The sequence below is a fragment of the Cylas formicarius genome, unplaced genomic scaffold (assembly GCF_029955315.1).
Source record: "Cylas formicarius isolate icCylForm1 unplaced genomic scaffold, icCylForm1.1 PGA_scaffold_6__28_contigs__length_40554024, whole genome shotgun sequence".
NCBI classification, from domain to species: Eukaryota; Metazoa; Arthropoda; class Insecta; order Coleoptera; family Brentidae; genus Cylas; species Cylas formicarius.
In genome coordinates this window covers 7679632-7704915 of record NW_026844347.1, presented here as the reverse complement: position 1 = coordinate 7704915, position 25284 = coordinate 7679632, and the positions used below count along the sequence as shown (strand labels likewise).

The window sequence follows — 25284 nt, the reverse complement described above, 5'->3', positions numbered from 1 at the left end:
AACTTTTTAATTTAGAACACATCTTACCAAAACATAAAGAACAATTTAGTAAATGCGACATTTCCAAAATAATTCGTTGCAAAGATTTAAATTTAGAAGAAAAATCTGCTATAATAAGGCTTTGTAAAGAATATAACGATATTTTCCATCATGAAAACAAAAAGTTAACATTCACCAATAAAATCAAACATTATATAAGAACAACGGATGAATTGCCTGTATACACTAAATCATATAGATACCCCTCTATCCATAAAGAGGAAGTTCAACGGCAAATTAACAAAATGTTAGACGACGGCATCATTAGACAGAGCCAAAGCCCTTGGAGCAGCCCCATTTGGGTAGTCTCGAAGAAACCTGACGCCAGCGGCAAGCAAAAATGGAGGATTGTTTGTGACTTTCGTAAGGTAAATGAGAAAACGATAGACGACCGCTATCCATTGCCTAATATAAATGATATACTCGATAAATTGGGACGGTGTAATTATTTTTCAACTATCGATCTTTCATCTGGTTTTCATCAGATCAAAATGGATCCGGAATCAATTGAAAAAACAGCTTTTAGTGTCGAGAATGGTCATTTTGAGTTTGTTAGAATGCCTTTCGGATTGAAAAATGCCCCCGCGACATTCCAGCGCGTCATGGATAATGTTTTGCGTGATGTACAGGGATAGGTTTGTCTAGTATACATGGACGATATCATAGTATTTTCGTCATCCCTAGAAGAACACATCAAACATCTTAAACTTGTTTTCCAAAAACTGCGACAAGCTAGACTAAAAATTCAACTAGATAAAACGGAATTCCTACGAACCGAAGTAGAATTTTTGGGTCACATAATAACAAAAAACGGAATTAAACCGAATCCCAAGAAAATTATTGCAATCCAGAAATTTCCTGTACCGAAAACAGCAAAAGACATAAAATCCTTTCTAGGCCTTCTAGGATACTATAGAAGATTTATTAACGGATTTGCAAAACTCACCAAGCCATTCACAAATTGCCTAAAGAAAGCAGCGACCATCAAACACACGCCAGAATTTCTAGAAGCATTCGATCTTTGTAAAAATATCTTGTGCAATGATCCAATACTACAATATCCAGATTTCGAAAAACCTTTTATATTGACAACGGACGCCTCTAATGTTTCTATAGGAGCGGTTCTCAGCCAAGGAAAAATTGGTAGTGATCTTCCCATAGCCTTTGCCTCTAGGACATTGAACCCGGCTGAAAGCAATTACTCAACCATAGAGAAAGAATTATTAGCAATCGTGTGGTCAACAAAATATTTCCGACCATATTTATTTGGCCGAAAATTTGTGATAGTTACCGATCACAAACCTCTACAATACCTGTTTAATATGAAAGAACCAAATTCCAGATTGCTAAGATGGCGACTAAAACTGGAAGAGTTTGATTACACAGTTCATTATACGAAAGGCAAACTGAACACCAACGCTGATGCCCTGTCACGCATCGAACTAAATATGATAGATAAAGAGTCACTTTTCGGAAATCCTGGAGATATTAATGAAGACATCGATAAATACATACATGACGAAGATCAAAATATAAGTCTTGAACAATTGGAACAAATTGAAGACGTGTTTAACCCTCTAGAAAATGTAAACACTCCAAAAATTAATATTATCTCGGACATTCAAATTAAACCGCCAAATATTCCTAATACTGGTGAAACAGTACACTCAGCAGCTGAAGATCCAATATTAAATATACCAATTACCGAAAATAGTTATTAATACTTATTCTAAATAAATAATATTTAGCCAAAAAACAAACGGTCGTTATCACGTGATTAGGAGTTACCCATTTCAAAATAAATCTAGATTTTCTGTTTATTTAAGTCAGAACTATCAAAATGAAATAATTAAATTCTTTTTAGATTATTTGGATCCAATAAAAATGTACTGCCTTTATGTACAAAACACCGAAGTAGATTTAAATCGAGAACTATCTGTTTTGTTACCAAATACATTTAAAAACCATGCTTATAAATTGGTAATATCGAAAACTCTTTTAACTGACGTCACTGACAGGACAAAACAAAAAGACCTAATTGCATATCATCATGAAAAAACCTGTCATCGTGGAATTAATGAAATCCTAATAGCATTAAAAAGGCTCTATTATTGGCCAAATATGAAAACTGACCTAACTGAATATATTAATAATTGTGACACGTGCCAACAAACAAAATATGATAGACATCCGCCAAAATTAAAGTTTATGTTGACACCGACACCTTCTGAACCATTAGAATCCATCCATATGGATACTTTTCAAATATGTAACGTAAAATTTCTTACAATTATAGACGTATTTTCACGGTACGCCCAAGCTTATCCGTTAGAACCCGCTTGCACAGCAATTGCTATCTTAGACGGTTTAGCGACCTTTATAAGTCATCACGGCCTACCTAAACAAATAACGTGTGATAATGGAACGGAATTTAAAACTTCTTTGCTTTTAGATTTCTGCATAATTGCATAAAATTGCAATTCATTTTACAACTCCTGGCAATTCTAATAGTAATAGTCCAATAGAGAGATTTCACTCTACTCTTGTTGAACTATATAGGGTACTAAAATTAAAAGAACCAAAAGAAGCCCCTAAAAATTTAATAAAATACGCAATTATAGGTTACAATTCATCAATGCATAGCGTAACAAAACAAAACCTTTTGACGTTATTAATGGAAAAGTAAACGGTTTAGATCCCTTTGATTTAACGGATGAAATCATTGTAAATAATTATATCGCAGATAGACGTGAAAGACTAAAAACTATCTATCAACAAATCTACGAAACATCGTTAGAAACAAAAATACGTTTAAATGAAAAACAAAACGAAAAACGAGAAAATCCACCTGAAATGAAACAAAATACAAAGGTTTACGTTACTGACAAAACAGCAAAACGTAGTAAGGACAAACCCCGAAGAAAACCTGTTATTATAGATCAAGATATTGGAAATAAAATTATCACAAAAAATAAAAAAATAATTCATAAATCTCAGATCCAAAAACCTAAAGCTTTTTCTTCTTCGCAGGTTAATGAACCGGACAACGCTGTTCCTTCTTGCAGCTAAGCTGTTATTAGTGATAGCGAATAATGATATTGAAGTTATCCCAATTAAAACACCACTTCTCCCCTTCCGCTTACGAAATGCTCGAATAATTCAACATCAACAACGCTTACGCTGTAATCTCAAAATCATTAAACTATACAAATAAACATAATTATCAGAATGTCCACTATATTAATGGAAATAATTTACTTAATAATGTTCGATATTTAATTACACAAGTAAAATTTAAACTTGGTAACATAAAACCTAATAACCGTACAAAAAGAGGTTTAATAAATGTTGTAGGTAAATTATCGAAATGGCTTTTTGGCACTCTCGATTCAGAGGATGGACAAAAATATGATAAAATTATCACAGAACTTGTGTGTAGTAAACATTCATCTGACATCCAACTAAAAAAGCAAACCTCGTTGATTCAACAGCTGATTGACAACTATAATGATACTATAACACTTCTACAGAAAAATCAAGAAGCTATTAAAAAACATATAGACATTTTTGAATATAATTCAAATAAAACTATTACTGACATAACTACTTTCATTAAAGCTCAAAATACACTAATGTAAATATTTCTAAATTGCCAAAGTTTTATAACTTTTTTGGATAATTTAGAAAATGCCATTACATTTGCGAAATTAAACACATTACATCCTGTAGTAATATCGGCGGCTGAATTAGAACAAATAATTTTTAAATTGACTATTCTCTATGGTGATAATCAAATTCTAATTTTTGAAAATCAAAATAATTATTATCATTTAGCAAAATTACAAGTTAAATTTACAAAAGATAAAATAATTTTTGCCGTCCATATTCCGATTTTTCTTAAAGAAATTTTCGAAATATTCCACTTGTTCCCAGTACCAGTGAATCACTCCTTAATTATAACTAATTTAGCCTACCTAATATTGGGCACTGACATGCAACAATATCAAGAATCAATCTGCCCAATCATTGAAGACACCTACATTTGCGAAAATCAACTTACCCAGCCCATCGGTGATTGTGTGACAACCCTCATTAAATATGCCGAGAACAAAAATTGCGACGTAGTCAATGTAAATGTTTCAACTCATATAATACGACCAATCACTAGTAGATTTGTTTTGATAATACCATCGGAACAGAAACTTAAATTACAAATAAATTGTCAAAAGAAAGAAATAGCTTTTATTGAAGAAGCCTGCCTAATCAATGTTCCATATAATTGCAGTATCAGTACCCAAAATACTGAGCTTTGGAATAAAGAAGAAATTTTTAAAGCAAACCCATTTTCACTGCCACTCATTAAAATTGAAAATATGGAATATCACGATGTGAAGTACCAGCCACTCCAACTACAATCGATTGATCTCAATACGATCAAAAAACTACGAGAAGCTGCGAAATCATCGATCCCCGACATTGGTTATGAAATTCATCCAGTCACTTGGAGTCTCGCCACTTCAACAGAAATGATGTTTATTTTAATCTTGTTAATAGTTATAGCATGGAAAATCTACAAGAGCCATTTGCTGCCAGATTCCAAGAAAACCAAGAACGACCAGTCTTCCGAAAACAACCCTTCGTCCCTGTTGTTTTCCACTTCGGAGGGAGGAATTATGTGATAGAATATGCTGATGAAATGCTAGCTTCAGTATTCCCAGTATCTGCGACGCAACGCTTGCATAAAAACTTTATATATATGACAACTTTGTACTTTGCGTTCAGTTCTCCTTATAACGGGTTAAATAAAACCTCGTTCTGTTTGTAAAACAAAAAAAAGTGTTTTTTTAAAACGAGATCCTTCGTTCGCAAACCTTAACTAATATGTTTGGTAAATTTTTTATGTCACTCGTTTCATTAAACACTCGCTCCGCTCGTGCCAAATAAACTCATGACTCAAATTCTGTTTACCACACTTGTTGCATAATAAATATTCGAAGATGTACAAGGTGTGCACGGTAAAGATACCCCTTTAGAACACATTTTGACATGATTGAACCCGGTCCATTTTATATCTTGTATTCTACAATGATGACGCCTAAATATTATTCCAAATTCCATTTCGTAACAGATCGAGTTTATTTTGCAAAAACTTGCCGTTTTCTGAAACATCTAATATATCCTCCGCGATTTGAACCTTGGTAATATTTTTCAATTTGGAGCATTTTGTTTCAAAAAGTATTACTTACGTTTGATTTGTGTTAAAATGTGTATATTTTGATTAAAGTAGTTTTTTAATCGAATGAATAAATTATCAAACATCGTTTGAACGTTATCAAACTTATATCATCTCCCTAGTTAAGTATTGTTTGGTCTGGTTCTTCTGAATCAAAAAACAGGTAATTTATTATGATCACAAATAAAAAGGGTCCCAAATAAAATGTATCTATTTTGCGAGAAATCTTAATATATATGGTATTGTTAGTGCCCTTAAGTAACTTTCTTGCATTGAATACTTCATCACGCTTCACATTATGCACAAAATTCACTATTACAGAGCGAGGTACATTCTCACCAGACCTGTGCAATTAAACATTCGCATATCAGATTTACTAAATTCTCCATTTTTATTATTATTATATTATTACTTTCATCCACTGAAGAGCATTACCGCTAATTCCGTATCTGTCTAGCTTAAGTAGAAACATATCTCTGTCTAGACAGTCATAGGCCCTGGCCCTATAACTATCTAAGACTTGGGTGATATTTTTAACACATCCGGAAAGAATTATTAATTAAGAAGCATAGTTTAATAATACTCGTTGGTACTTCCTTTATGCCGGTGCTATGTTTATTTTCCAATTTCAATGCTAGCTCACAAATTTCTTCAGGAATGACGGGATTAAGATATAATGACTAGGTGTTCGGTATTTTATTACGGTGATATGGATTTTGCATGCTTTTCATTTTATTGACAGATTTTATAATTCTGTCTTGATAAATTTTTGTTTGCGTTGATTGTAACTTTGCGTCTACTTAGAAAGAAGTTTATAAGTGTTCATTAATATTGACCAATCCTCATTTACATTATTTTTGTTGCATTCACGTATGTTTGCCCGTCTTGTTTTTTTTTTTAAAGTAAAATACAAAATCAGTCCATTCTTCTTGAAAAACGCTCTCCGAAACCTCTGATTGTTGCTTAAACAATGGCGATCCAAATCACCTGATTTTTCACTCTGTAGCTGAGTAAAGAAGTAATGTAGTATTTCCAGATCTACACGAAATAATTATAAATTATTGAATTCCATTGCAGTCAACTGGCGATGGAGACCAAGTTCCAGAGGGTCAGGACTGACGAAGATGACGTCATCGACGGTACTGGCGGATACGGAAGAAGGGAGTCGTGGCGAATATGGAAAAATGTCCTCGTTATTGGGTTCGCGTTCATGATTCATTTCACCGCGTTTTGGGGAGCCTCGAATCTACAAAGTTCGATTAACGCCGAAGCCGCCCTTGGAACGTTCACTTTAGCGGCTATTTATGGGTCGCTTATATTATCCAATATATTTCTTCCGGTAATTGTTATAAGGTTAGTATAGATACGATCGGATATTCTATACTCTTACTTAAGAACGGGGTCGTTCACGCTATCGGTCAGATGATATTGTGGTCAATATAGAAGGTTTCCAAAAAGATTTATCCTTGAGTTATGTTGGAGTATATCATGGTTATTTTTTACAATCACTTCCATATCGTACAGATTCTCTTAAAAGTGTTAAAATCATCCTGTACATTATAAAATTCTTTATATCTAGAAGTTGAATTAGAATTACTTTTATTTGAATAAGAGGGTATGGAAAAAGTCATGTCAAACGTAGCAGAAAGAATAACAATAATGATGCGAAACTACGCTGACTACTGGCGAGAGCAGCCCAATTGATCTATTCCACCAGAACATAAAATATTACAAATACTAAGAGATTGTCGAACTTTCATTATCTTTATTGTTTACACAACGTTTTGGGCAGATGTATTACTACCCGTTATCATGTACAGACTAATTTTAATTCTAAGCCTACGAGGCTTATATACTAAGCTGTAACGTTCAACCGTGATGGACTCAGGTGCCGTTAAGCTTGATGTTGTTCCGCTATAATGCGCTCTATTAAGGGTTGCCAGATTATAGGTATTTTCACACTTGGATTGCTAAAGATGTTTCCATTGCTTCCTTCAACTTGCGGTTTGTCCAATGTGATTCCCTGTGGAGAAACCGAGCTTTGGACAATTTGAATGTTATTTGGTCCATACACTTTACGCGATTCCTGACCTTTAAATTTCACCCCTCATTGTGTGTTTCCTATGTTCTTCAACACTAACGTTTAAAGGTCTCTTTATTTTTCCAATATATGTCTCTACTCATTCACACACGATATTTAGTAAATACACCCTTTCTCTTCAGTCGATGTTTCTGGCTTTGTTGTCGTAAGAATGCGCCTTAATCTCGTCCCGGACCTAAATTAAGTCTTAACTTTTGTATGTTTTTGCCATTCGACTGACCTCTTCTGAGATTACTTTTACGTATCGGATTGTCAAGATCATCGTTCTACTGTTGCTTTGCCTTTACATCAATGTTTTCTAATATTGTTATTGCTCTCTTGCAAATTGATTGGTTTCTAGTTTGGTTGCTTCAGAATCGTTAGACTCGAAGTTTAAATACTGCCCGGGTTGTGTAGGTTTCCTGCATACAGAGCTGCTGATAAAAAAATAGTCTGCACTTGATAACGGATAGTGATACACCTACTGCAATGTTGCAATGTGTGTAATCAAAAAATAAACACAATGCAAGTTTGACAATCTCTTAGTATTTCTAATGAATCATTATCTACCACCTTCAAATAAAGTATTGCAGTTTCTCTAGACAAACATTCGATTGCAGAGAGGGGGACATATTATAATTGCAACAATTATTTTTATGTTTTATTCAACGTCTGGATGACAATATGCATCTTTATCAAGGATCTAAATTATGTACAAATATTAGCTAAAATAAATATTTTATTTCAACATATTTACCTACCTTAATATAATTTTCAATGAATATTGTAATATGTAAGTAAGAAATATACAAAATGAAATTGGTACACTTCGATGTCTGAAGAAACAGCTTGCTTACGACCAAATCTAAATAAACCTTGGAATTGTGAGCCTTTGGAAAGTTTCACTTAAATAACAAGAGGCAAGTACATATTTTAAAAATGCCAGCATGAGGATATAACAGAGATAGGAAAATACCAATCTGAGAAACGTTTACTCATTTACCTGGTTTGTGATCCATGCCTTCCTCAGAATTGATAACTACATAAGCTTTTCAGAGTTAATAATATAAAGTTGCAAATTCTAAACCACATGGTAGCAAATGACGTTTTTTTTTTAAAAAACTATAAGATGGTAAGCTTTTAAGAGTTTTAAAATTACTCAGCAGAAAAAAAACTATTTATTCTTGAAGTGCTAGTGTTGCAGATTTTATGACAAAAATGTGTTAATGAGAAGCTCCGGATAGTCATATAACTTCATCTTACATATAAGTATATACAAATGCCAAGTAGGGATTACTAATATTTCAGAACTTGTTTTGTTAGACTTTCCGAATTCATTAAATTAATTATAATCCTTGCAATATTGTTGCCGTCTAACTCTTCAACATGCGGTATGATGTTTTATGTCGAACAATAGCCGCTATATAAAAGCACTCCATGTTCACCAGGATCGCTTTTTAAAAACTTTTATATAGCCTTTCAAGTAATATTAAACACCTTGGAAACTTTTAGACCTAGGTGTCTTATAGCACTATTGCTCTCGCAGCAATATCCGTGGTGATTTTGGAATACTTGAAAGTAAATAAAAGAAAGCGATATGAAACTAAAAGTAACAAGAGACACTCTTCCGTTGTTGTTAATTTATTTATTCTTAATATAATAAATATCTAGATAAAGCTTAGAATTGAACTTAACACGCCTTTTCAAAGTAAGGGGTGTTTTTTTTCGATATATAGAACTTTATGTTGCAATAAAACAACGATGGATTATTCGATTGATATGAATTTTATTTATCCGAAAGATAATCTTGTGGCATTACATTTTAAATATGATTTATGGCATCTGGACGTCCAATTTTCGATGACTTTTCTAACATTTGTGCCCGTATATCGGCAATAACACGGCGAATGTTGTCTCCCAAATGCTCAAGCGTTTGTGGCTTATCTGCATAGACCAGTGACTTTACATAGCCCCACAGAAAGTAGTCTAGCGGTGTTAAATCATAAGATCTTGGAGGCCAATTCACAGGTCCAGAACGTGAAATTAGGCGGTCACCAAACGTGTCTTTCAATAAATCGATTGTGGCACGAGCTGTGTGACATGTTGCGCCGTCTCGTTGAAACCACATCTCCTGGACATCACGTTTATTCAATTCGGGAATGAAAGAGTTAGTAATCATAGCTCTATACCGATGACCATTGACTGTAACGTTCTGGCCATCATCGTTTTTGAAGAAGTACGGACCAATGATTCGACCAGCCCATAAAGCGCACCAAACAGTCAGTTTTTCTGGATGTAACTGTGTTTCGACATACACTTGAGGATTAGCTTCGCTCCAAATGCGGCAGTTTTGTTTGTTGACGTAGCCATTCAACCAGAAGTGCGCTTCATCGCTAATCAAAATTCGCTTATGAAAATCGGGAACAACGGCAATCTTGTTTTGGGCCCATTCGACGAATCTACGCCCTACTTGATGAATTCACGATGAATTGCCAAACCAAACTGAGAATAAATCATTTGACAGCTGTTAAATCGGTCGCCATCTTGAACAGTAAATGCCAACTTAAAGTTCTATACATCGAAAGAAAAACACCCATTACATGCCATTCCAGATTTAAAAGTTGCTGTGGACTATTTTTTTGTCGCTGTAAGATTTATAAATAAGTTGTATAACCCCAAGAATAAAAGTAAAAACAAAGCAATAAAACCTTTGAAAAAAAACAGTGAGAACAAACACCAGAGGTTTTATGGATGAAGTAATGAAAACGTTTTGGATGCAGTATTTTAAAACTGTGTGAAAAAAGTGTTTTTCATAGTTACTGAATGTCTTACAAAACTGGCAATACCATTGGTTTTCTTATAAAACTAAAAAGTGTTACAAAAGTTCGGGTGAGTTGGGTCGAAGTTACCATACTGTCCACTCCTCGGCTGCACTAGTAGGTGTCACAAGGCAGCTATTTTCCTAGGTGGTTGGGGGCCAAATGGACAATCGCCGTCGCGTTTATAACGTACATGCCTTTCCTGGCGGCCCAGTTTTATCCGAGATTTTACACCATGATTCCAGGAGGATTGGCAGTTGGTTTCGGAGGTGGACCATTATGGTGCGCCAAGTGTACCTACCTCACCATAATATCCGAAGCATACGCAAAAATCACGGGCGCAGGATCAGACATTGCAGTCACAAGATTTTTCGGAGTTTTTTTCATGTTCTATCAATTTTCCCAAGTGTGGGGAAACTTGATCAGCTCCGCAGGTAAGAGGGCATTTATCTTGGTTATAGAAATATCTAACGGTTATGGTAAATAATTTCTGATTTTCCCAAGATGAAGTTGGAGTCTTCTCTATTAATCGTGAATGATAGCTTGTGTTATCCATAAGAACTACTGAATGAGGTTGAAGAAATTTTATCACTTCATGAAAATAGTCTACAATGTCCCGTATGGGAGGACTCAAAAGTTAGTTAACCTTCTCTTAAAGCACCACTTCCAATATAAACCATTATCTGCGTCTTTCTTCTTCCTGAAGGCCGTTTATTTTACTCTACACTTTTCTGATATTTTTTACCACTTAAAACTTCCTTATATGTTTTGTAATAAGCGGCTTATAAAGTATCATTTATTGGTAATCATAAAATTTTGCTGATTCTGAGCGCTTAAATCTCCCTTTGCAGTCTTGTCAACCACAACATACTGTGTTTTCAACAGTTTACGCTTACTGGGTTTTTCATCATTGAAGACAAAAGTTATGTCACAAAGCAATCCTAAGTCTTTTGATTCCTGGAACATCCATCCATATTATATGTATATACAGATTGTTATGAAGATCACCATGTTTAATATGGATCATTATTAGTGTCTTCCCTTTTCCCGACTTCCCTTCCCTCCTTCCCTTTTCTTCTTCTTTCGTTGGCTTCACTCTACACATTTCTGAAAAAGCCTGGCAAACGCATACAATTTTTTTAGTACTGTCTTCTGGTGAAACGAACGAACCTGATACCAACACAACGTACGGTAATGCGACAACGGCATTAGAAAGAGTAATTGCACTAGATGCTTTTGAATTTTGTGGTGCCAACTTTTGCCCCGACACAGTACAAGAAGCGACCAATCCCAACTTAAAACCCCCGTCGGTCGAAAAAGTGAATACAATTACCGGAATCTATTTAGCCTGCATGATCGCAGCCTGCGTGATCGTCGCTTTTGGAGTCGACTCTCCGAAAAGGTAAGCGTAATATACCGTAATGAACTAAAATATTAATGTTTTGTACTATTGATTGTTTAAAAAAATATCCACAAGATGTTGACGGGGATATCTTTAAACATTTTTTATTGTTTTTTTTTTCTAAAAATTAAAAGGATTTATTTACTGGTACGCGATATACGAGGTTAAAAAAAGATTTAAAAGGAAAAATTTATCTTTTTTAAAATTTATCATAGCTAATTTTGATTCTAGTTGATACAATTTTACAAAAAGCATCTATTATTTACATACATTTAAATAATTATTTTCGAAAGTCAGTTTATTTTAACTATAATTATTTTTTTAGAGTCCCAGATAATTTTTTTTAGTTCTAACAATAAATATTTATCCAGAATGATATTTCCTTTTTGATTATTCTATACTTCGCTCAATGCATAAAACTTTTGGAGGTGTAATTAATAATAATTGTAATATTGTGGGTTTAATAATTCTATCATTACTTTCTATGTTTAGTTAATAAGATCTTGACATTTTTATGTACGAACGATAACTAAAATTAGAATTAAAACCCATATTAAATTTGCATCAACTTAAGACGATTGCTATTGAAGTAGCGTATTTAAGATAATTTCAAAGGAAAACATGTTTTTATAAGTATTCGACATGGTCCATCTAAGTAGTATTGTTTCTATTTCTTTACACACTATGATTTACCAAAAAGTTTGCTTAGAGAAACATGATAAAAAAGAGTTCTTTTTCAAAATCGGGACATTTGTTGAAAACTAAAAAACTAACTTTTTCTAATAAAAATTTTGATAATTTCAAAAATTTTAATTTTTTCTTAAATTGATTCCTTTATTATTATAGGGCTGTACTTTTTCTTCAACAAATTCAGTACCAATTACCAATACCAAGAGCTTCAATATTGTAATGTACTGCGCCAGTGATGGTAATGTCTGAATTTTGCATTTTCGGTGTGCACAATTAAATTAATTCCCATGATGCCATTTTCTGCTACCTGAAACTAAAGCATGTGTATGCTTTCAAAAAATTATATTAAGAGAAAAGCTTTGCCTGGTTTTGCAGAGTAATGAGTTACTCGGTATGTTTGATACGTTCAACTTCCTGTTTATTATTATCATAAAATTTTACTGAAGTGCTTAAGTACCTAAGTCGTTAACCATTTATTCGTTTAACTAGAATGATAGGACTGTCTTTATGTCTATTATTAAGCTTTGTTTTCAAAATGCAAGTGTCAAATTTAACTATTTAAAATACATATTTATTAATATCTAATTTAATTATGAAACTTTTCTTTCAGTTGTATGAAGCATCTTTTTTTATTCTTTAAAATTTAATTTAATTAAAAAAAATTTTAAAACTCATACATTTGTGCACAATTAATCTGACAGTTGTTAGAAATTTTATTTTTAGGTATATATTGAAAACAAAGCGTTCAAATGGAAGGTGAATTGATAAAAGTCCCAGAATATTCGGTTAAAAGAATTACCTACTTTTTTATGATACCCCGTAATGTGTAGCATAAAACATTACAATTACATGAGAACAAAAGATGTTCAGATTTTCAGAGTTATTTAATGATTTATGACACCTATAAAGGCACGGTGTTGCCGAAACAGCTGCTAAAAATCATTAAATAACTGTGAAAATCTGAACATTTTTTTGTTCTAATCTAATTGTGTTAAATGAATTTTTATCAAGTAAAAGCCACCAGCGGCCAACTAATAAAATATTAATTAAAAAAATATTTTTATCAGAATGTTTCTAATTTTGGAATTATTGATAGTGTTTTTTTTAATAACTTGGGAATTTCTAAAATTAATTTCTTTAATTTTAGGTACGACAAAGGCAGAAAAGGTAGTGGTAGCGGTTTATCAGGTTTAAAATTATTGGCAGTTACGATCAAACACCTTAAAAATCCATATCAGATCTTAATCCTACCAATTACAATGTTCATAGGAGCTGAACAAGCCTTTATAGCTGCCGATTTTAATTCGGTAAGTCAGGATATAATGTTTTACTGTTATCCAATATAATATTATAGTAAGTCGGATTTTTTTGCGATTTCAAATTATATACATTTGAAAAAATGTTTTTTTTACAATTTGTGTGCCATGTCAGAATCATTACACTATGGAATAAATTTATTTAAATAAATCTAATATACAAACCTTTCCTGTATGAGTTCCAATAAAACTTAAATGTTAAAAGTTAAATGTTGGCAAGTTGAATGTTTAGTTTTTTTTTAATGGTAGTGGTAATCATAGACTGGTAAAAAATTAACTAGTATAAACGCTACAGTCATTTATTTATGAATTTAAATTATTGAAAGTCGTATAAAATGTCTCTATTTCATATTTTAAATAATATGTTTATTTCTTGTTTTTGAGACCTATATAACATTAAATAACTTAAAAATATGTATTAAATTTATCATTTTTTAAAAATATGTCAATTTATTTATGACTTTATTTACTTATTGATATTATGGTCAATTTAGAAAACGAGGCAATTTTGCAAATATAGGAACATAAGGGCTTATTTGCTTTGAATCTCTAAAAACTGCAATAAAGGTGAAATATCAATCCATTTTTCTTTGAAATTTAAGATCATGAAATTATTTTGGAATTATGGGAAAAAAATACATATAAAATCTGTGAAAAAGGCTTAAAGAGAAAATAGATTTTTTTTAATATTAAAAATATTAATTTTTCAAACCTAGTAACCTAGTGAATGCCATCAACACAGCATAGTAACTGGCAAGTGCCAATCACTAACACCTAGAAATACATTAATTAATTAATTAATTAAAGAAATTCATCATCTGGAAATCATGAAATATTATAATCAATTTAAACATGAAATAGCAATTCTTTCTTAAAATTATCATAGAATTGCGATAAATGAACCTCCTAATGTCTGGGAGACATAAATGTATTTATATGCAAATATAGATGATAAGATGATGCACTGTTCCAAAAATATTTGACACTAACTCAAAATACACTAAATCATACACACACTCGTTCATCTGATTGCAATAACACAATATGATGTATAATCGTACTATATCTATTGTTTAATTTTTTTTTATCAAATTATGTTTAACATTTTTAAAGTCTTTGTTATTATGTCTCGATACAACAAATTCGGCGAATCGCTATACCATGGCCAATGACTCTGGAGTGTACTCTACTATTTTCTTCCTCGTATATTTTCAGGCTTTTGTGTCATGCGGTTGGGGAATTAGCAACATCGGCTTCGTCATGATATGTTTCGGAGTCTGCAATGGACTCGCAGCTATTGTTATCGGGAGTGTAATCAAAATTACGGGAAGGAGTCCGGTTATTTGTCTGGCTTTATCGCTACATGTCGCGCTAATCGTAACCTTGCTGATATGGAGGCCGAATTTGGAAGAGAAACTGACTTATTTTCTGATCGCCGGACTATGGGGATTCTGCGACGCGGTTTGGTTGGTTCAAATTAACTGTAAGTATACAAATACGATATACTCATTATAGGGAAAAAAAAAACGTTAAAAAGTAACATATATCCATTTGCTTGATTGTGATGTTATAGTTATAAACGAACTGATACTTTAAAATAGAAAAAAAAACTCGCCCATATTCGAAGAGACTTTGTTTCAAAAACCAAATATCCAAACCCACAAGTCAAGTCTAATTAGTAAACTTTTCACGAGTTTCGTCTGCACGGGCATAATAAGACTTATAAAAAACAATAAAAGAATAAAATACTACATATAAGTCTAGCAATGCAGGCAGATACAAAAATATCAATAAATGAATCTATCCTTACTAAAGTTGCTGCTCCATTGCTGAAACATAAGCCATTACTAGCAAAATCTGAAGAACTACCTGCAAATCTTCACATTTTAATCGAAAAATGTCTATCTGAAACATACTTCACATGTAAGGGAATAATTATGAATTATGAAACATTTTGAAAAACTATTTATAAAACCAATACTGTGAAAATGGCCAAATGGTCACATGGCCAGGATTCTGCTCAGACCTTTTTGAAATACCCAAATATAAATGTCACTGCCCAATTACACACTAACAACACTTTTACCTTTCTGGACGCTTTTGTGGCCATACAGGCCATATACTTAGGCCATTGCATATATAGAAAATCGACTCATACAGATCGATACCGTGATTGATGAACATCCACAGCAAAAACTTCATTGATTAATTCTTCAGTTTTCACAACAATATCCCTCTCTCCACTCGAATCGCTTAATCAGGAATCAACACACCGCCCAAAAGTTCTTCTTTCAAACAACTTCCATTATCAAGATATCGTACGTCCGATCCAAAAATATGCTTTACCAGAACCACTTACACAAAGTAATTCAATCATTGGCCAGTGTAGTACTCACGTATTATGTTAAAAATTAAATTTAAAAATCAAACGTGCTGAACGATTTTTAGTTTTTGGAGAGTGATAAAAAATAAATTTTATAAAACAAGGCCTAGAAATCCAAGAACTTCGCGGGGCATCCCGACAGAATCTTAACAAAAAGAAAAAATATGTTCGAATAAATGGAGGACTAATCTAACGAGATGATATTTGATAAATTGTTATTTTTACTATGAAAATTATTGTTTTATTTATTTGCTTAAATTTAATCAGTTCTAAAAATTATTATTTTCTCAAAAAAATAGCTATTCTGTTGTAACCTTATTATGTAGTTTTTTCTTTCCAAGTTATAGTGATTTATCAAATAAAAAATCAACCTATAATAATTTTGTGTAGGTATTGACTAAAATAATCAAAAATAGACGCTCCGTATTAATTAATAATATATTTAAAATCTTTTACCAACATTAAAACTTTCTTAGCCGATTATAAGATATGCTAACGAATTATCATTTGTAACAAAGTTTTAATTCTCTTAGTTCGAAGTGCGGCATTCACAAATTAAAACTTTCGTAATTTTTGACATGACTTGGTTAGACAGTGGTGATGTCTGAATGAGAAAATGTTCTTTAACTTTCGTGTTGATTGCCAAGTGGCCAAAAATGTATTATTTTAATATTTCTTATCAAAATAGCAAACGTGTCAGAACAAAAAGTAGCATTTTTCTGACGTACCTATCTCGATGTTGCATTTGATTGCTATATGGATTTTTTTTTAATGTAAATTAAGCGCTAAGGTTAACTTTTACGTTAATTATACCTTAAACGATGGATATGCTTTAGGACTACGTTAGACGGATATCATACCAACCAATTTTGACAGCGAATAAATTATCGTTTCCTTCCACCCAAAGTACAAGACTAATTATTCTACTTGCTCGTTATAGCAAAAATTTAAAAACTCAAGTAACGAAACTTATTTCATGAGATTTCTGGGTGCGCTGTATGGTTTATTGGGATATTTTGCCGATACTGGATAGGCTTGACTACCATGTACGTATATTTATCTATTGCTTTTACTATAATTTTGTGTAAGACTTGTTAAAATATAATATTATGCATAGGCAGGGCTTTCTTGTATGAATTGTCATTCTTTTGGGACACGAAACAACGAGTAAGCTACCTAAATTGACATAATATCGATTCAACGTGTATTTGATAAAAATGGACAAATTTCAGTGCCAAACTAATTTAACACCATTTGCAAACGGAATATATTTTTAGTTTTTCTATTACGAAGATACGGAGTTTCCAAATAGGTAGTTAATTTTTCGTTTATCAAAACATTATCCAAAATTTTTTGTTTTCAGCTCTCTACGGGATATTATTTCCTGGCAAGGAGGAAGCGTCTTATAGCAATTTCCGATTGTGGGAGTCTACAGGGTCCGTTATCACTTACGCCTACAGTCCTTACTTGTGCGTCTCAATTAAGTTGTATCTTCTCCTTTGCCTTTTAATAATAGGTGCGGCTGGTTATACAACGGTGGAGTACATGGAATGGAAGAGCAAACGGAAGGCGGATCGACGAAGGGAAGTTTTAGTTTAATCAGAAAAAACAAACCGTCCGCGGAATTGGCCGAATGAGTTTGATAAAATTTGCTAGTAACGATCGAGTCAGATGAATATTGCAATAAAAATACTTCGAACTTCGAATAAATTCCGTATAACAAAGAGACTTTTTTCTCACAAATACGGTCGGACACGTATTTTAAATTGGACTTTTGTTGATGTAAGATAATTTTATACAATGTGTCCCATTTTTGAGATATGACGTCGTCCACTATTTTTTAAATAGTATTCTAATTTTGTTCATGTTTAGGTGGTAAATCAAGTTGCTCTTTTCAAATTTATAATTTTTGTTCCTTTTCATTTAAAAGATGATGTTATTTTCATCTTATTGAGAGTGATAGAGAAAATCATTTTCTCAAGTTGTGGAGCTATGAAATTCTCCTTCGCCCCGGGCTTTCCTTTCCCAGCACCTTAGTCTGCAACCCTGTGTGGATGTTTATGTCATTAAGCTTTGCAGTCTTTGTCCATTCTGCATAGTACTCATTCATTACTGATTTTGTCGATCCAGGAAATCTGCAATATAGGCCTATAACACCACATCTCGAGCTCCCCGAGTTTCTTCATCGGCGTCTCTGTCCGTGAACAAGTCGAATCGGAATAAACGGACGAAGTTTATAATGCTAAAGAGTGACTTTTAAATATATGGTCATTTAAATTCGTTAAATTCGTTAAAAATAACTGATAGTTGTCCAAGTGGAATATTGTTCTTGTTGACAATTATTTGTTTCTTTTTTTGACATTAAAGTCAAGCTGAAACTCTTTACTAATGTCTGCAATACTTTTTAAAAGATATTTAACGTAAACATTGATTCATAAAAAAACATGAAATCTACGTTTTTAATTACGAAGAGTATTCTGGCAAAACTCCAAAAATGGTAGAAGCATCGCACACGTCTGGAGTGAGAACACTTTACTATATGGTGTATTTTATTATGATTTTTTCAGATTAATAGAAGAACCTTGCCTATCTTAATGTGATAGAATTATAAAATACTACGGATCATTAAATTGGGTGTACAATTTAAAGGTCGGATAAATTGCGATAATATTTCACTTTAAATTATATATTTCAGTTTTTAATACTTGGACACCTTGAATCGTTCCCAAGTTTGGACCACACAGCTAGTTTATTAGAAAAATTAAAAATTTATATTTTACAATTGTTGCCCTGTATATTATAATTATAGAGATAGGCTGATAACTCAGATATTAGTTATTCTGAGGTCAACTAAATAAAAAAAATATATTGTAATATATACTATAAAAAAACTATTTATCATGTTCCAAATAGTCAGATGAACTATAGCTGTTACCGTCCAGAGAAATAATTAGGCGTTCTGCAGTATTTTCTAGCATTTTAATATCTTCGTACGTGCTTTCTTCTATTTCATTCATATGTACGACGCACTTCCTCCATTTTTCAGTCAGTACCATTCAATGCAAAATCTACATTACGGACAGAGAAAATTTTGGAACAACCTGTCCTGTTCCTTAAATATCCTTTTTTTGAATTTTTTCATTCGCTTGTAATTTGTCGTTTAAAAATTAAGATTACCGTAATATCTTCTATTTGCACCACTGTTTAAAATTTGTCAAATATGTCCGAGCATATTTCCAAACAAACTACTTTGATTTATTGAATTTATTACATGTTAAGGGCTAAGAATATAAAGAAAATTAGTGTATGGGAAGATATATTGAATTAATAGCAATGTTCCGGATGGCCTGCTCATTATTGGATGACTGAATCCATAAAAAAAAGGCAAAGGTCGTTTGGATTTACTTTCACTGTTCATATATTATATTTTTATGCATTTTTATATTGGATGTTTGTATTTTCATTTAACAGTAACAACTTTTTTATGGATAGAAAAATTTGTACATTACGTATTTTTTAACTCTTCGGATCTTTCTAGAATCGTTTCGTAATATCTTATACTTAAGTCTTACAAATAAAAAAAAAAACTAGGCATTTGCTGAACCATCTCCAGATGGACAAGAGCTCGCAAAACACGGTATTAAACGAACAATAGAAAATTCTTAAAAAGTATTTTCATATATTGTTTACTGAATGTTGCAAATATTAAAGTATCTTTTTAATTTATTTTACTTACTATTAATGTGTTTATTGTTACTATTATTTATTTGTTTTTCTAGAAGGAATGGTTTCCCGCTAATATTTAAAAATCTACAACATTTTGAAATAGGCAATCTTATACAAATTTATTTAAGTAGGATGTTTCCATTTCAAGAAAATTACTTCGATAAATACATTTCGATCAACAAAACGATCACTTTGATATAAAATTCAAAATATGTCGGAAACGGTAAGTTATATATAGAATATGCCTAAAATTTTCATAGGAATTAAAAAATTAAACATTAAAATAAGAAAGAAAGATATGTTACATTCAATGTATGTATGTTTTTACATCGTTGTACTTGACATATTATTTATACTATATCATTTCTACCATATTAGTATTACGTCAAACTTACTTTAACAAATAAGTTCGTGACAAATTTTATGGAACTAAAAAATAATGCGGATAATTTATGTTTTGAATTCGAATAAAAAAATTGATCACCTACCTTTGGCTTTTTCCAAATAAAAACTAACCAAGAAAATATTGGTTTAACAAGAAAACTGAACTCAGGGAACACTCAATATAATATTTTTGAAATATGTGCAGAACATGATAAAATGTTTGCTGAGAAGGATTCTCAATTTTTTTAGTTTATTATTATTTTTTTATTATATCCGTAAATTCATGGTGCCAATAATGTAAAAAAACCTGAGAAGTAGAAGAAACATAAAGAAATGAAATTTATCATAAAAATGTAGCAACATGAATATGCAAACTTAATAATTGCTGAGTGCGGAATTTATTTTTCCATAAAATTGTGTGATCTGTGATATAATTTCTTGGTATTATTTAACTTTTGTCTAATTTTATGTTAGTAGAATATACTTATTGTATAAATTATATCAGTTGAATTAAATGCCATTTGCACCTACGATTTTTTGTATTTTTTTAATCCAAAAATGACGCAAACGAAATAAATATCGCTTCTTCACTAAGTGTCCAATATTTATCCATCCTATATCATCAGAGGTCGTGATAATACGGGCTGCCTGGAGACAGAGGAACATAGAGCGGGGAGGACTCGGTGGTGGAGCTCTTCCCTGGGGCGTCTGTGCGATGGCTGTTCAATACAGCAAAGAGCATCGAGCTAGGTGCTGACTGGGATCTCTAGAGGGAGGTCCGTAGACAGTACAAAAAAGAACTACGGGCATCACAGAGGAGGACCTGAAGGGGTTACTGCGACGGAGTAATGAATACCCCGGACGTGGCTAGACTCCTTAGGGTACTCGAAAGTGACCCGGCCGGAAGACTGGGAGTGGTCCGCAGGACCGGCGGTGGCTACACAGCGGGACCGGCGGACACACTACAACAGTTGCTGACCACGCATTTTCACAGGGTCCGCCGATCCGGACACAGGGGGGAATGCTGAAGCCGGGGGTCGTCTTGGATGCGACTACGCGACGGCAAGGAGGGTAGTTACCCATAGTAGGCTGAGGTGGATTATTGACAGCTTTGGCCCCTTCAAGTCGGCGGGCGGGGATGGAGTATTTCCGACTCTGCTGCAAAGGGATGAAGATCTCCTGACCAACCCGCTGATGGATCTGTTCAGAGCCTCCGAGCGAGGTGATACGTGCCAAGCCTGTGGAGACACAGCTGGGTAGTGTTCATCCCCGAAGTAGGGAAGAACGACTACACGGGCCCGAAGTCATACCCGTTTGCCTCACAAGCTTCGCGGACATCGAAGGGGACTTCAATAATACGGTCCTGTACTAGCTCTGCAGGTTGGTGGAGTGTACTGAAGCGGGGGGGTCATTGTAAAATGGATCCGCTTCATGCTAACCAACCGGAAATTTGAGGCAACACTGGGTGGGGAGCAGGTCTCTATCGGCTCATCACGGGGCTGTCCACAGCGAGGGGTCTTGTCCCCTTCATGTGGTGACTAGTGGTGAACGAGATATTGCATATTCTGAGGGAAGAACGCGGGGTCTATGCTCAAGCATATGCAGACGACCTTGTGATAATGACACAGAGGACGCTTGTGGGAAGGGTGCAGCGGCTCCTGAACAGGACATTGGCAAGATTCTCACAATGGTGCCGGGACAGCAAGTTAGCTGTCAATCCTGGTAAGGTGGAGATGGTCATCTTCACTAGGAAAAGGAAGGTGGAGCGTAACCTCAACATTTCGATGGTTGGGCTTCTTTCTGCAAGCGGAAGCGTCAAGCGTCAATGAGGCAGCGGACGCCTTAGGCAGGGTGGGCGCCTCGCATAGGCATATAGGACCAGAGCCCCGCTTGAGGATCGTCCCATGCGTGAGGCGGGGAGCTCTCAAAGCCTGGGTGAGAGAACGGGTCGGGGTGGGCTAGAGAGTAGCTCCGGGAATGAGGCAGGCGAGGCTAATGATGGATGGGCCCGCCCTCCCTCGGACCCGGGAGCTGCTTAGACTGACCAGAAGGGAGTGTAGAGCACTAATAGGGGCCTACACAGGACATTGCAGGCTTAGGAAGCATCTTTGCTTGCTAGGCATTGGAGACGAACCGGAATGCAGGTGGTCTATGGAAGGGGAGGAGACCCTGTATCATCTGCTCACCGAGTGCCCAGCTTTGACATGGGAAAGATTTGGAGTCTTCGAAACGGCCCTGATCGATCCGCACTCAGTGCACGTTATTGGGCTAAAGGAGTTGCTGACCTTCTATAGGAGGGGCGGCATTCTGGACGCCCTCTAGCGCGGTCTGGGGGCACAACGGGCCCATCTGGTGGCCTAAGTGCTTGGACGCCCTCGGGGGTGCCCCCCTTTAATACCAATACCAATCATCAGAGGTCTGACAAGAGCAAGTTATCGATTTTTATTTGCAATATAAAATTACATCAACTAAATAGTACTCTTGCTTACTTACTTACTGTTGCTCATTTGCTTACTTATACATGTATTTAATTTTTTAATTTTAAAATTTATTATAAAAGTAGGCTTGGTGATACTTGTTTTTAGGAGAAGAGCGCTTAACTTTATTTGACGTTATCTGCCTGTATATTATTGCTTATTTTCGATGTTTTTACAGCGTATTTCCCTTATTAATAAAGTTAACGCGTACCCGCTTTAGAAATTGAAGGCTATTTTTTTATAAAATGATAGATGACAAACAGGAATGTCATAGCTATCTTAGGTTTCTAGATACCGGGTAATTTTGGAAGTTCTTTTAGCATCGTAGCTCATTAGCGTTAATTAGTCGAAAAGGTGAAAATTAAATAGTATTTTTTAGGATTCAATGGCGTAATCAGTTTTCTTCTGAAACTCACAATTTTTGATATATATATATATATATTTATATATATATATATATATATATATATATATATATATATATATATATATATATATATATATATATATATATATATATATATATATATATATATATTCTCACGTATTGATTCACGGATGGAAAAATATGATGACACTATATTCCGGGATATCATCCGTTCGCTCGTTGAACTCCGACTGGAATCCTGCAAATCCTGCATCCGACTGGAATCCTGCAGACGTTTCGCCAAAATCTCACTTGGCATCTTCAATGCTCGCGCTCCGAGTGTTCGAAGTGTTTTCGGAGCGCGAGCATTGAAGATGCCAAGTGAGATTTTGGCGAAACGTCTGCAGGATTCCAGTCGGATGCAGGATTTGCAGGATTCCAGTCGGATGCAGGAATCCAGTCGGAGTTCAACGAGCGAACGGATGATATCCCGGAATATAGTGTCATATATATATATATATATATATATATATATATATATATATATATATATATATATATATATATATATATATATATATATATATATATATATATATATATATACACAAAACAGTAGTCGTGACCGGCTAGTTGAACAACAAATTTTAGTTAATTGGGGTATCGGTCCTGATGAGGGCTCAAATAAAAGGCTTTTGTGCTACACCAAGCTTTCGAAAATGTTTATTTTCTTCTTCAGGGGCTACAATATGAAAGCGGCTCTTAGTTATTTAATACTAAAGTCTTCTAGTTAAAGTACTTACTGCTACAGTGCCATTATAGGCCAACACCAAACTCATCCGGATAACAGAAAGAATCAAATACGACCGTTAATTATTATAACCGAGGGCAGCCATCTAGACGAAATTGTTGTTACATTTTATTTAAACGAATTTTACTTCAAACGCAAAACGCAAATGATGGAAAGGTTTTATTAATATGACTACCGCCAGCCGTCCAGTTTTTTTCCCTTCTTTTTTTCCTTTTGTTACCTCCTTTTTGTTTACAAGGCACCTAATGTATAGAGGCTTGGGACTATTTTTCTAAATTATAATTACATTGTGACGACACTATTATCAGCAAACGCAATTCGATTGACGGTTGGTTGTAAAGTTAAGACATTAGAGTAGATCACACTGAGGCCATCAATGTCAGATCTTTTATTGACCGATTTCGGTTCCAAGAAGATCTCCACCATTTCCAAAATTGCTCTTTTGTTGTAGTTGCTTTCTTTATGGAGAATTTTTGTTTCAACAAAGTTAACATCGTGATCCATTTGGTTAGAGTGTGTTGCTAATGAACAGGTGTTCTTATTGAGTCTGCAATCACTCTTGTGTGACGTAATTCTATCCTTAAGTACTCGCGATGTCTGTCCTATGTATACCTGATCACACTGATTACAGGGGATGCTATAAATTACTTCTGAATTCTTTTGTACCTCATCCTTATCTTTTAGTTTGCTAAAGACACTCCCCAATGTTTTTGTTTGTTTATATGCTATCTTAATATTTGTTTGTGCTCTCAGAATTTTTGTGAGTGTGGTCGTTAATTCTTTAATGTATGGCAATGAAAAATAAAAACATCTCAGATCGTCCATTTCTGGGCTATCTGAGTGGACGACCGTGTTCCGCGGGTTTGGAGCTCTTAGTGGGGTCGTGCTATATAACAATTTTTTAGTTAACCTACTTGGGTATGAGTTGTTAATCAGCATGTCGTAAAGCTTATTAAGATTTTTTTGTCTTAGTGATGGGTGAGAAATCCTCTCTATTCGTGTCTTTAATGCTATGACCAAATTTATTTTTGTTTTCGTTGTATGGTAAGAGTGGAAATTCATATATCTCCCCGAACTGGTCGGTTTTATGTACCAATCTAATATAATTTTGTTATCGTTGTTCCGGATCACTTTAGTGTCCAGAAATGGTACGCTTTTATCAATTTCCTCCTCTACTGTAAATTGTATGTGTGCATCATAGCTGTTAAACACTGTGAGAGTTTCCCTCACGCAACTTTCAGGTATGGAAGTAATTATATCATCCACATATTTTTTCAGAAATGGTAACTGAAACGACAGCTTATCTACGCACACCTCAAGTAGGTCATCCATAACGTATTGAGCTAATATTGGAGAAATGATGGCACCCATCGGTGTACCTAATTTTTGTTTGTAAAATTCATTGTTAAATCTAAAATACGTTGTATCAAATACAAACTGAAGTATCTTTAGGAAACTAATTTGTGACAAATCAGTGTGGTTTCTAATTCTGTTCCAATGTTTTTTTATACTTTTTTCTACCAAATTATATGGAATATTACTAAATAAAGAGACGAC

General features: G+C 33.9%; 1 protein-coding gene across 3 annotated transcripts in view; it reads left to right on the top strand.

Annotated features, from left to right (window-relative positions):
* LOC132703824 (UNC93-like protein) overlaps positions 1–20596 on the top strand; it is a 62479-nt gene extending 41883 nt beyond the window's left edge. For all 3 annotated transcript variants that reach the window (XM_060673324.1, XM_060673325.1, XM_060673326.1), the window contains exons 2-7: positions 6350–6625; positions 10319–10605; positions 11315–11573; positions 13411–13570; positions 14795–15062; positions 17326–20596. In XM_060673324.1, coding sequence (XP_060529307.1) covers positions 6350–6625; positions 10319–10605; positions 11315–11573; positions 13411–13570; positions 14795–15062; positions 17326–17561 — 1486 coding nt within the window. In that variant the 3' untranslated portion in view covers positions 17562–20596. The remainder of the gene's footprint in view (positions 1–6349; positions 6626–10318; positions 10606–11314; positions 11574–13410; positions 13571–14794; positions 15063–17325) is intronic.
* The last annotated feature ends 4688 nt before the right edge of the window (positions 20597–25284 follow it).